Consider the following 12653-nt stretch of genomic DNA (forward strand, 5'->3'; position numbering starts at 1 on the left):
CCAACATGGCTTCAGTTACAAGGAAGTACGGTTGTGCAAGCCAATGAGAACGGAAGCGGAAGAGAAGATGTTTACCTGAAATACTAATAACATCCATACTTGTCATCCCCAAGTACTTTCAATGCATTTCAATGATGTGGTAGAGAATTCAAACTTAAACATAATATGTCTAAGGACATACAGATTTGCATAGAGGCATAAATAGACATTGTATTATGGACAAGAACATTTAAAAACAGCACACATTATAATCTTGGATGACTGTAGTAGTACGTTTAGATTTTAGCCCAGGGCTTAGGTGAAATCCGGGTCCACCATTCATGCCCGTGAAAGAAGCACAAGGTCTTCATTACAGGGTTGATGAGATGTTTTTGAACTCGTTTAAACAAGACAAATGTCTTTTGATGTTTTAGCAGAGATTCACGCTCATTCTGGATTGCGTCAACAGCACCAGGAGCCACGAACATGTTCATGAACATGTCATCTTTAACAGCAAACAGCTCGAAGCCAAGCGCTAAGAACAACCTTTCATGGCTGCATTGCATCATTAGAACAACTATATTAGAAACTCCATAGGTATTACACAAGGCCGTTTAATTCTAGTCATCCTATCCTCCACAATTTAACATGCATCAGCAACTATGATGAAAATAGACTGACAATCCATATTTACTACCGACCAACCATTCACTACTGACCAAAGCTAATGGTGACTCAGATGGTTATACTTTTTCTTTAGACAAAGACATTTAGCTAATGGTAACTCAGGTGGTTATAGTTTTTCTTTAGATGAAGACTGTTGTACTAGAACCCAACTAATTTACTAGCCAGGAATCGAAGGTGCTACAGTTTCACTTTGAATACATGTAGAATACACATGCATGAGTACCCAATGGTACAATAAATCAATTCCAGAAGGAATTCCATTCTAGAATACATGTGATATTCAACTATTGCACTGAACATGTATAAACAAGAAAAGTATATGTAAAACATAAGAAAAGCATGTGTAAAACATAGTTATATGTTGTACATACCATGGTGTTAGGAACCCAGAATTTAATTCAGAGGGAACATTCCTTTCGATCAGGACTTCTCGCATTTTAGCAAAATATTGAGCAGATATCGAGCATATGCTAGAGTACGATGACTCGGACTTTGCACCCATATCATCAGCACCAGGGATGGCATTGCTATGATGATTACTGTTAGTGTTAGCATATGCAGGCATATTCGCATGCTTTTTCTTTGCCCCACCATCAATCAAGTTTCCGTTGCCTTTCTTCTTACCACCAGTCGAATCTCCTGGCAGATCCGGTGCAGATCCACCACTGTCTGACAGGTCCAAAAATGTGACCCCAGGAAAGTGGTAGTAGGGACTCGTGACTGAATCAAGGTGATGTTGCACTGTTTGCTTGCATTTCTTGGACAAATCCTCGACAAACTTATAATATGAGCGCCAGTCAGCAGCAAGGAAGCCGACATATCCATCCATATCTTCAGCATTTTGATTATATACTAGGCAAAAAAAAAAAAGAGGAAGAAGCATGTAATCCTGCACTCCAATGACTCCCAAAAGCATGCAAAAGATAGGCAGATTCTATGGAAATGGTAAAAATAATAAGAGTTGTTGCAGATTGTGAACAAGGTATGGCATATAATGAGAAAAATTTGTTTATGTACCTTATAAAGGCTAACATTGAAGAAATTAAGGCACTCCATACATATATAAAATAGATCTATAATATAAACCAGCAATAGAAAAAGTGTTCCATGGAAAGTTAGGGAATGAATATATATTTTCTTGAAACGAAGGACTTTTTAGTTTTTTACTGTGCTAAAGATGGCTACAATCAACTTCAGTAAGATGGTACCCTTGTTAACATAAGAAGCAAGATGGACCCCAGTATATCAAAATGAAAATCTTACATCTCGAATCATGATTCCGACTACACTCCATTGCAAGTTCAAATAGATTTTGTAGGACAAAGGCAAGCCTATCACACGCAGTATCGATAAGAGGAGCAAGAAATGATCGTGCAGCTGCGCGTGCTATGTCAGCTGCTGCCTCAGTCAATCCACTGCTCCCGCCTCTCTCAGCACGAGCAAGTAGTATGTTTGCAACCTGATGACATCGATACCACATTTTCAGCTAACATTTTCTAAAATTTTTTACCTATATAATCTTCAACTAATAATCTGAAATGTACCTTCTCCCTTGACAATGGTGGGCACTTCATTGAGTACGCCGCACAATGGAACTCATGCAATACTCTTTCAAAAGCAGCACCGCCATACAACTTGAGACTGAAGTTGGAAGGTTCTAGTGCTATGGTAATGCCAGGCCATCTGACAATACCACTATGCTTTTGTTCCTCTTCAGTAGTTAAACCCCATAGCTCGGGGTCTAGATCAGCTGCTCCATCAAGCAGGTGATGCTTTTGTACCAAAAATAGTGTTTGATTAGTTCTAGTACACCAATTAGCAAAAGTATTGGAACACAAACGGAATTGTGTGCATATGCATACCAAATGCGTGCAAATAGAAGCAGCGTGAAACATTGCCGATCTCCTCAGATGAGCGACATCAGCAGTTGCTTGCAGTTTGGATTCCAGTCTGGATAGGTCCGCTGAAACCCCCATGCATCTCTCCTCTAACAGTGCTAGGGTGGCTGGAACTGCTTCTTTGTACCTCTTTTGAAGTTTAGATTCCATGTGCTTTCTGAGGCACGTAAACCCAATGTATGGTGCATATTTCTCTTCGTTAAAACCACCTTTCACCTTTTCCTGCAACTGGTGCAACACGTCAATATCAACCTGGCAGATTTGGCTCCGAAACTCCTCATTCGTTGTGAGAACCGCCCAATTTGATACTATTTTAAATGAACCGCCGGTCATTATCACCCAGATGAGAGTTAACACGTGCTTGCCGTAGAGCGAGCCACGTGTTATCCCACATCTAGAGACACGAATAACCGACACGTCATTCATTCAAAATAATACCAAATCCGGTAGTCCCGGTATGTGCTCCAACATACGCCCAGGATCAGCATATGCACATACCGTATACAATCGAATACATAGCCAACAATCCACAAAGAGCAGTTATATAAAAACCAGAGTTCGAGACTTAATATTACAAGTTCAACATAGGTGGGTTTAAAGCTTCACTTTACAAGCCTTGGGCTCACGCGAGTCATATTAAACAGAGATTTAGAGCTTATTGAAAATACATGCTCTCCCGAAGCTCAGCTACGATAAAACCTACTTAAGATGATGATGCCTTGCTCAAGGACATCACCACAGCAGCAACAGCCTACTCTTCCCCCGCATTAGGATCAGCGGGGTAGAAATGGCCGAACACCACTTCTGGCTCACCTGCAACTAGGTTTAGAAAGCACCCTGAGTACAAAAGGTACTCCGCAAGACTTACGCGATTAAATAAACAAGGATCATGCAAAGGCTCAAAGAAAAGCTTTAAGTTAAGTAATTATTGCATAAGCATGAGCTCTTTACACTACCATCTAGCAGAATTAATTAATCTTGCCCAACCCCAAACAATTTTAGTTGATTAAGAGAGTAAAATACTAAACAATAGATCATTAACAAGACATGATTCCAAAACCAACAATACCGAAACTCTCTAAGAGGAATTCGGCGAACCAAGAGCTTGCTCATATCCGAGAGCGCGGCAATTCGAATTGATTTAACCTTGCAAGGGTGTACTACTTTACCCACACGACGCGAGGACCATGCGACTCACCCAATCGATCACGCCGGGCAAGGGGGTACTCACGTCAACCGTTCCCAACAAGGCTCGATCATTGAACCTCACACCTAGCTTACGAGTAGAGACTTAGTTCCACCAGGGACATCTCTAAACTTTCCTACACATAAGTCCACCTGGGGACACACTAAGCCTCTCTGCATAGCCTGTAGCCACGTAGCTAGGACTGCACATCAATGATCAAGTCAAAGAAGGTAATTGGCTCATCCGTTCCATTATATTGGATATGTGGTAGCACGGAAAGGTGCTCAAGGCCGATGGCATCCACTCGGTCCTTAATCGATCCAAGCGGACTATGCCCATGTGACTTCATTCTCTAGGCCCTACCATTCCGCTCGAACCTCGCTACTACGCTCCACTTATCCCAGCTTCCCAAGTGCGATCAAGGATGGATGGTAAATGTGATACTCTAACCCAATCCTTTCTTGCAAGTTATACAAGTATTCAAAGCAAAACTAAGCATCTAGTCAAATTAAGTTATTAGCTGACTAACACGTGGCAAGGACATGGTTAAACAATTCAAGGATGGCTAGTGCATCAAAGTAGGTACAAGGATGCAATACATAGATAATATATAACCCAACAGTACCCGATGAGATAGCTAACTAAATCAGATTAAATAGGTGCAAGGAAAATGCTTAGCTGCTTGCCTGGGTTAACTTCAGACTCGACCACGAACGGGACTCCGGGTTCGGGCTCCACGGACTCGGCGGGTTCCACGGGTTCGTTCTCCGACGATCCGGTCACTAAAATGCATGAATGCGATGCAAGAATTAAGAAATGATCTTAACAACACGCATAAATCATGAAACAATTTGAACATGTAGAGAACAAAGCAAAGAACTCAAGAAAATTGGTTTTGCAGCAAAAACATTTTCCTAGACTTAACCATAAATAAAACCGTTTTCAGCTACTCTAAGCAAAATAAAACAGAAAAGGAATGCAAACTAAACTAAACAAATCCAAGAAAATTATCTTGGAAACTAGGCATCAACACAAAGCTAACAAAACTGGTTTTGCTATTTTATCACTTTCCAGCAAAAAGTTCTATACTAAACCACCTTTTGGACAGCAAGCACGAAATCGAAATAAAACCCTAACCATCAGCAAGTAATCATGTGAACAACCTGCACCACTGGAAACTACACCTCACAAGGAGTCTAACAAAATTTGGTTTGACATTTTTCTAGCAGTACACAAATAACCAAGCAATAAACTCACTTTTGCAAGATAAATCTATAGATAAATCTACAACAAAGTAACATGCAAAACAATATTTTTCCTAGGTAGATCTCAGCTAGAGGAACTCAACAAAACAAGTTTCACAATTTTTGGAGCTATACATGAATTTCTATGAATTTTGGAAGATTGCAGAAATATGGAACCTAAGAAACCCTAGCTAAAACGCTAGGTACACCCGAGGTAGCCACCCCGGCCACCGACAGGTGGGCCCAGGGAGCCGGGCGGCACCACCAGGCCGGGTCAAGGCCGAAGCCTGCCTTGACCCCGCGCCTGGGCGCGCCCACGCGCGCGCGTGCGCGGCGCGGTGGCGCCGGCGGACGGCGGCGCGGCGGGGCGAGGCTGGAGGAGCTCGGGGCGAGGGCGCATGGCGTGCCCTAGGTGACGGCGAAGCTCACCGGCGGCGATGCGGGCGAGGAGCGGCGGCGGACCGGTGGCGCGACGAGCAGAGGCGGCGGCGGGCGGAGGCGCTCGTCGCCGGCCCTGCAGGGGAGGGGAAGGGGCCGGGTTAGGGGTGGAACGGGTCGAGGGAAGCGAGGAGACGCTCCACCCGCGAAGAATCGACTAGGGACTCACTGTGAGCGGCGAATCGGCGGCGAGGAGGGAGCTCGGGGCGGCGGCGTCAATGGAGGAGGGGGCTAGGGTTTGGGTTGGAAGGGAACGGGGTCGACCGGGCGCGGATAAGGGCGTGGGGGAGGACGACCGTGGCACGGGACGCGAAGATGGCCGGCACGTGGCGCGGCTCACGAGGATGGCCGGCGGCGGCGACGCGTGCCGCGGCGCGCGGGAGAAAACAGAGAAGGAGAGGGAAGGGGCTGACAGGTGGGGCCCGGCGGAGGATTTTATTTTCTTTTTCCTTTTTTTTTTCCAGGGCTGTGACAACTCTCCCCCCCTTAAGAAAATCTCGTCCCGAGATTTAGGTAGACAAGAGGGGAAGGATAAAACTCGGACTAGGTTGAGGCCATATTTACCTAGACAAGATAAACATCTAAGAGATGATGCACAAGGGCAGGGATGATGTGATGTGAGACATTCCTAGGGTTTTCTTGATGGTGACTGTGTACACATATAACAATATCTGGGAAACTGAGCTTCATCAAGAAAGTGGGGGTGGTAGGGAGAAAACTTACTCATCGGAAAAGAATTCCGGGTATTCTTGACGTAATCGATCCTCACGCTCCCAAGTGGCTTCATCTTCGGAATGATTGCTCCATTGAACCTTTACAAACTTCACCATGCTACGCTTCACCTTTCTTTCATCTCGATCAAGAATGGCAATTGGATGTTCTTCGTAGGTAAGACCTGGTTGAAGATCAAGTGACTCAAGGTCGACGGCGTCAGCTGGAACACGATGGCACTGCTTCAACTGAGAGATATGAAAGACATTGTGCACTGCGGAGAGTGATTGAGGAAGTTCCAATTGATAAGCCACTGCTCCAACTTTCTTGATAATTCGAAAAGGTCCGACATAGCGTGGCGCTAATTTTCCTCTGACTTGGAAACGGCGAGTGCCCTTAAATGGAGAAACCTTGAGATAGACATAATCACCAATCTTGAGATGGAGTTCTCGGCGACGACGATCAGCATAAGTTTTCTGACGAGATTGAGCAATGCGAAGATTCTCACGGATAATTCTGACTTGATCCTCAGCATCTTTTACCAAGTCTGGACCATAGAAAGGCCTTTCTCCCGATTCGGACCAGTTGATCGGAGTTCTGCACCGTCTTCCATAAAGGGCTTCAAAAGGAGACATCTTGATACTTGCTTGATAACTATTGTTATAAGAAAACTCTGCGAATGGTAAGCATGTAACCCATTTCTTCTCATAGATTAGAGCACAGGCTCGAAGCATGTCTTCTAAGACTTGATTCACTCTCTCGGCTTGACCGTCGGTTTGAGGATGATAAGCAGTACTATAAGTGAGATCGGTTCCCATCGCTTCATGAAGACTTCTCCAAAAGTGAGCAACAAACTGAGGACCGCGGTCAGAGACAATTTTCTTAGGAACACCATGAAGACAGACAATGCGAGTGAGATATAACTCTGCATATTGCTTGGCATGATAAGTAGTCTTCACTGGAAGAAAATGAGCAGACTTTGTCAATCGATCCACAATTACCCATATAGAATCATATCCTTGAGAAGACCTAGGTAATCCAGTGATGAAATCCATTCCAATTTCTTCCCATTTCCATGATGGGATAGGTAAGGGCTGAAGAGTACCAGCTGGTTTAAGATGCTCGGCTTTAACTCTTTGACAAACATCACACTCAGAGACGTACCGAGCGATTTCTCGCTTCATGCGAGTCCACCAAAATCTTTGCTTGAGATCTTGATACATTTTTGTACTACCTGGGTGAATGGAAAATTGAGAACTGTGGGCTTCATCAAGGATAATTCGCCTGAGCTTATAATCCTTTGGCACCACAATTCGCTTCCCAAAGAATATAACTCCTTGATCATCAGTAGAGAAACACCGAGCTTTGCCCTCCCTCATTAATTCCTGAATTCGAGCCATACCTTTATTCTTCTTTTGGACTTCCTTAATTTGATCATAAAGATCAGATCGGACTGTAAGAGTAGCAAGATAACCTTCTTTGACCATAGAAATTCCGAGTTTCCGAAGATCATCACAGAGAGTATGCACAGGAGAAGCTATGGTCAAGCAGTTGCATTGAGCCTTCCGACTTAGTGCATCAGCGACGACATTTGCCTTACCAGGATGATAGTGCACTTCCATATCATAATCCTTGATCAGTTCAAGCCATCGACGTTGCCTCATGTTTAGATCAGATTGAGTGAAAATGTACTTGAGACTTTTGTGATCAGTATAGATGTTGCAATGATTACCAAGCAGATAATGACGCCATATCTTTAGAGCATGGACAACAGCCGCAAGCTCTAAATCATGGGTAGGATAATTTTCTTCATGCCGCTTGAGTTGACGAGAAGCATAGGCCACTACTCGGCCTTCTTGCATAAGAACACAACCAAGACCGATGCGAGAAGCATCGCAATAAACATCGAAACTCTTGGAAATATCTGGCTGAGCAAGAACTGGAGCAGTAGTGAGGCGATCCTTAAAGGTTTGAAAGGCTTCTTCACAGGCTGGGGACCACTCAAACTTGACCCCATTTTTCAATAACTCGGTCATAGGCTTCGCAATTTTAGAGAAGTTCTCTATGAACCGGCGGTAATATCCCGCAAGTCCCAGAAAACTCCGAACCTCATGGACATTCTGTGGCTGCTTCCAATCCAGAACATCTTGCACCTTACTAGGATCTACAGCAATACCATCCTTGGAGAGGACGTGACCAAGAAAAGATACTTCCTCAAGCCAAAACTCACATTTGCTAAACTTGGCATAAAGATGATGCTCTCTAAGCTTTTGGAGAACGATATGAATATGACGAGCATGATCTTCTTTGGTCTTAGAATAAATGAGTATATCATCAATGAAGATGATCACAAAGACATCAAGTTCCTCCATGAAGATGCTATTCATCAGATACATGAAATAAGCCGGTGCATTGGTGAGGCCGAAAGACATGACAGTGAATTCATAGAGACCGTATCTAGTAGAGAAAGCCGTTTTCGGAATGTCTTCAATTCGAATTTTGATTTGATGATAACCCAACCTTAAATCAATCTTAGAAAAATAACGAGCTCCAAAGAGTTGATCAAACAAGATATCAATCCGTGGAAGAGGATATTTGTTCTTGACAGTGACTTCGTTTAACGGACGGTAATCAACACACAACCGTAAACTATCATCTTTCTTCTTCACAAAAAGAGCCGGGCATCCCCAAGGAGAGGAGCTCGGACGAATGAAACCCTTGTCCAATAAAGTCTTGAGTTGTTTCTTCAATTCTTTCAACTCATGGGGAGGCATTCGGTAAGGCTGTCTAGAGATAGGAGCAGTTCCGGGCTTGAGCTCTATGACGAACTCCACCTCACGATCAGGAGGCATACCCGGTAATTCTTCTGGGAAGACATCCGGATACTCACAAACCACGGGAATATCTTCCAACGTCGTGGTTTTGGTACCCGCCAAGGCATATAAACAAGATTCCACCTTGGCAAGGGACAGTACAACTCTACTCCCAGAAGGGTGCAAAAGATCAACGGTGCGGGGCCCACATTTAATAACTCCGTCATGCTTACTCAACCAATTCATCCCAAGAATCACATCTAACTCTAGCTTGTCTAGAATGAGAAAATTGGCTCGAAAGGTAACTCCCCCAATGAGAATTGGAACCTCACTAGCAAAGTGTTTGGCAATGATTTTCCCACCCGGTGATTCTATATGGTATGGCACTTGTAGGTTTTGCATCTCAAGCTTGTTATGCAGCATAAATTTCTTGCTGATGAAAGAAAAAGTTGCTCCAGAATCAAAAAGAACCATAGCAGGGTGGGAATTGGTTAGGAGCGTACCCATGAGTACTTCAGCATTCTCCGGAATTTCTTCAGCGGTGGTGTAGTTAAGACGGCCACGTTTAGGAGCTTGTTGTGGCTTAGCTTCTTGACGCTGTGCTTGAGGCAGAGGAGTATTGGGCCTAGGTGCATTGAAGGCACCACCACGCCTCGGAGAGGGGCAGTCCCTAGAGATGTGGCCTAAGCCACCACAATTGAAGCACGGACCCTTTGCGGTCACACCTGGGTTGTTCCAATAAGCACTGACCGGCCTAGGAGCTTGTCCTTGAGGAGGTTGAGGGTGACGCACAATCCACATAGGACGTGGAGCTTGAGCACCCGGCGCCCGAGGTGGAAAAGGAGAAGGCCCCAGACGTGGACGCGAGGAGCTACCGCCTGCTGAGGTAGGAGCAGGACGCTTGTTCTTTGCTTCCAGATTCTTCATCTTGTGCTCGGCTCTAATGGCAATATTCACCAAGTCATTGAAGTCTTCAAACTTGGTAGTAGAGAGCTTGTCTTGCAACTCTGCAGAGAGCCCATCGTACAGGCGTTCTTGCTTCTTGGCATCGGTGGCCACTTCTTCAGGTGCATATTGGGAGAGAGTGTTGAAGGCATTGACATAGGCCATCACATCACGACCTCCTTGAGTAAGATTCAGAAACTCCTTCTTCTTGATGTCCATGATACCCTTGGGAATATGGAAGGAGCGAAAAGCTGTGCGGAACTCCTCCCATGTGAAGCGGTAGTTGGCAGGGTGAGATGCCTTGAAGTTCCGCCACCAAGCCCCAGGGGCATCATGAAGTTGATGAGCAGCAAAGAGAACCTTCTCATGGGGCTCACACTCAATAAGATCAAGCTTCTCTTCAATCACATTGAGCCAGAAATCGGCATCCAGAGGATCTTTGGAGCCACGGAAGATAGGCGGGTTGGTGCGGAAGAAATCTCCGAACCTGTTCACTTGAGGCTCAGCTCTTGGACCATTATTGCCGGAATTGCCCAACTGATTGACTAGGTGTGCCATGAGTTCAGTTTGTCGGGCCAGGACGTCCGCGAGGTTTGGGTGAACTGGAGGATTAGGAAGGGGATCCTCGTTGTTGCGGTGGTTATTACCACCCGAACCACTGGCACCATCCCTTTCATTTCCCGAACGCAACACCATCCTGCTAATAAACAAAACGGTTAGCGGTCAGGAATGAAAGATAGAGGATGATACACAAAGGCAGGGTGGAAAGACAATGTGTAGATAAAAATCTAACACATGATCAACACCGGAATAGCAACTCTAAGAGATAGAGCAGATTTGGTCCACTAAGATTAGCAAGAACGAGATCAGCGAAAACTAGACCACGACACACTAGATTAGTTAGATGCAGGTTTGAAAACCACAAGAAAATATGCATGCATGAGAGGTATGAATGCAACATGACGTCTCCTCACAGCGTGAGCACGCCTTAACGTTCTAACACTCACTTACGATCCGCAACAACCGCATTGTCCAACAGCGCTACAACCCACCTACTAGCGCTCAGGACAATGGGTGATTCCCACCTTCTCAACTCCGGTAAAAAGGCTCAAAAGGTTTCCAGCAGGTGAAAGGGTTTTCCTACGCTACCGCTACTCATGCAGACAAGAGAGGTTAAGCATATCTTAATTAAACAAGTGAAGCATTAAGGAAGAAATAGCTCTAAGACCAAGGAAGAAAGGTAGCAACTAGCCTTAAGTTCAAAGTTTTAGCAAAAGTAAACATTAGTGCAAGTAGTCAAATTTTATTTGACTCTCAACCCACTAAGCCAATTTTAAGTTCACTTCATGGAAACCTTAGCTCTGATACCCGTTGTGAGAACCGCCCAATTTGATACTATTTTAAATGAACCGCCGGTCATTATCACCCAGATGAGAGTTAACACGTGCTTGCCGTAGAGCGAGCCACGTGTTATCCCACATCTAGAGACACGAATAACCGACACGTCATTCATTCAAAATAATACCAAATCCGGTAGTCCCGGTATGTGCTCCAACATACGCCCAGGATCAGCATATGCACATACCGTATACAATCGAATACATAGCCAACAATCCACAAAGAGCAGTTATATAAAAACCAGAGTTCGAGACTTAATATTACAAGTTCAACATAGGTGGGTTTAAAGCTTCACTTTACAAGCCTTGGGCTCACGCGAGTCATATTAAACAGAGATTTAGAGCTTATTGAAAATACATGCTCTCCCGAAGCTCAGCTACGATAAAACCTACTTAAGATGATGATGCCTTGCTCAAGGACATCACCACAGCAGCAACAGCCTACTCTTCCCCCGCATTAGGATCAGCGGGGTAGAAATGGCCGAACACCACTTCTGGCTCACCTGCAACTAGGTTTAGAAAGCACCCTGAGTACAAAAGGTACTCCGCAAGACTTACGCGATTAAATAAACAAGGATCATGCAAAGGCTCAAAGAAAAGCTTTAAGTTAAGTAATTATTGCATAAGCATGAGCTCTTTACACTACCACCTAGCAGAATTAATTAATCTTGCCCAACCCCAAACAATTTTAGTTGATTAAGAGAGTAAAATACTAAACAATAGATCATTAACAAGACATGATTCCAAAACCAACAATACCGAAACTCTCTAAGAGGAATTCGGCGAACCAAGAGCTTGCTCATATCCGAGAGCGCGGCAATTCGAATTGATTTAACCTTGCAAGGGTGTACTACTTTACCCACACGACGCGAGGACCATGCGACTCACCCAATCGATCACGCCGGGCAAGGGGGTACTCACGTCAACCGTTCCCAACAAGGCTCGATCATTGAACCTCACACCTAGCTTACGAGTAGAGACTTAGTTCCACCAGGGACATCTCTAAACTTTCCTACACATAAGTCCACCTGGGGACACACTAAGCCTCTCTGCATAGCCTGTAGCCACGTAGCTAGGACTGCACATCAATGATCAAGTCAAAGAAGGTAATTGGCTCATCCGTTCCATTATATTGGATATGTGGTAGCACGGAAAGGTGCTCAAGGCCGATGGCATCCACTCGGTCCTTAATCGATCCAAGCGGACTATGCCCATGTGACTTCATTCTCTAGGCCCTACCATTCCGCTCGAACCTCGCTACTACGCTCCACTTATCCCAGCTTCCCAAGTGCGATCAAGGATGGATGGTAAATGTGATACTCTAACCCAATCCTTTCTTGCAAGTTATACAAGTA

At 44.7% G+C, this 12653-nt stretch overlaps 1 protein-coding gene across 1 annotated transcript; it reads right to left on the bottom strand.

Moving 5' to 3' along the window:
* Positions 1 to 1782: 1782 nt before the first annotated feature.
* LOC120680960 (dynamin-related protein 5A-like) lies at positions 1783 to 4294 on the bottom strand. Its single transcript, XM_039962523.1, has 4 exons — positions 4280 to 4294; positions 2529 to 2816; positions 2211 to 2438; positions 1783 to 2125 (listed from the first exon to the last, which is right to left on the bottom strand). The coding sequence occupies exons 1-4, from the start codon at positions 4292 to 4294 to the stop codon at positions 1880 to 1882; spliced, it is 777 nt and encodes a 258-aa protein (XP_039818457.1). The 3' UTR covers positions 1783 to 1879.
* Between the last annotated feature and the right edge of the window lie 8359 nt (positions 4295 to 12653).

This window comes from Panicum virgatum, chromosome 7N (assembly GCF_016808335.1).
Source record: "Panicum virgatum strain AP13 chromosome 7N, P.virgatum_v5, whole genome shotgun sequence".
Classification (NCBI taxonomy): Eukaryota; Viridiplantae; Streptophyta; class Magnoliopsida; order Poales; family Poaceae; genus Panicum; species Panicum virgatum.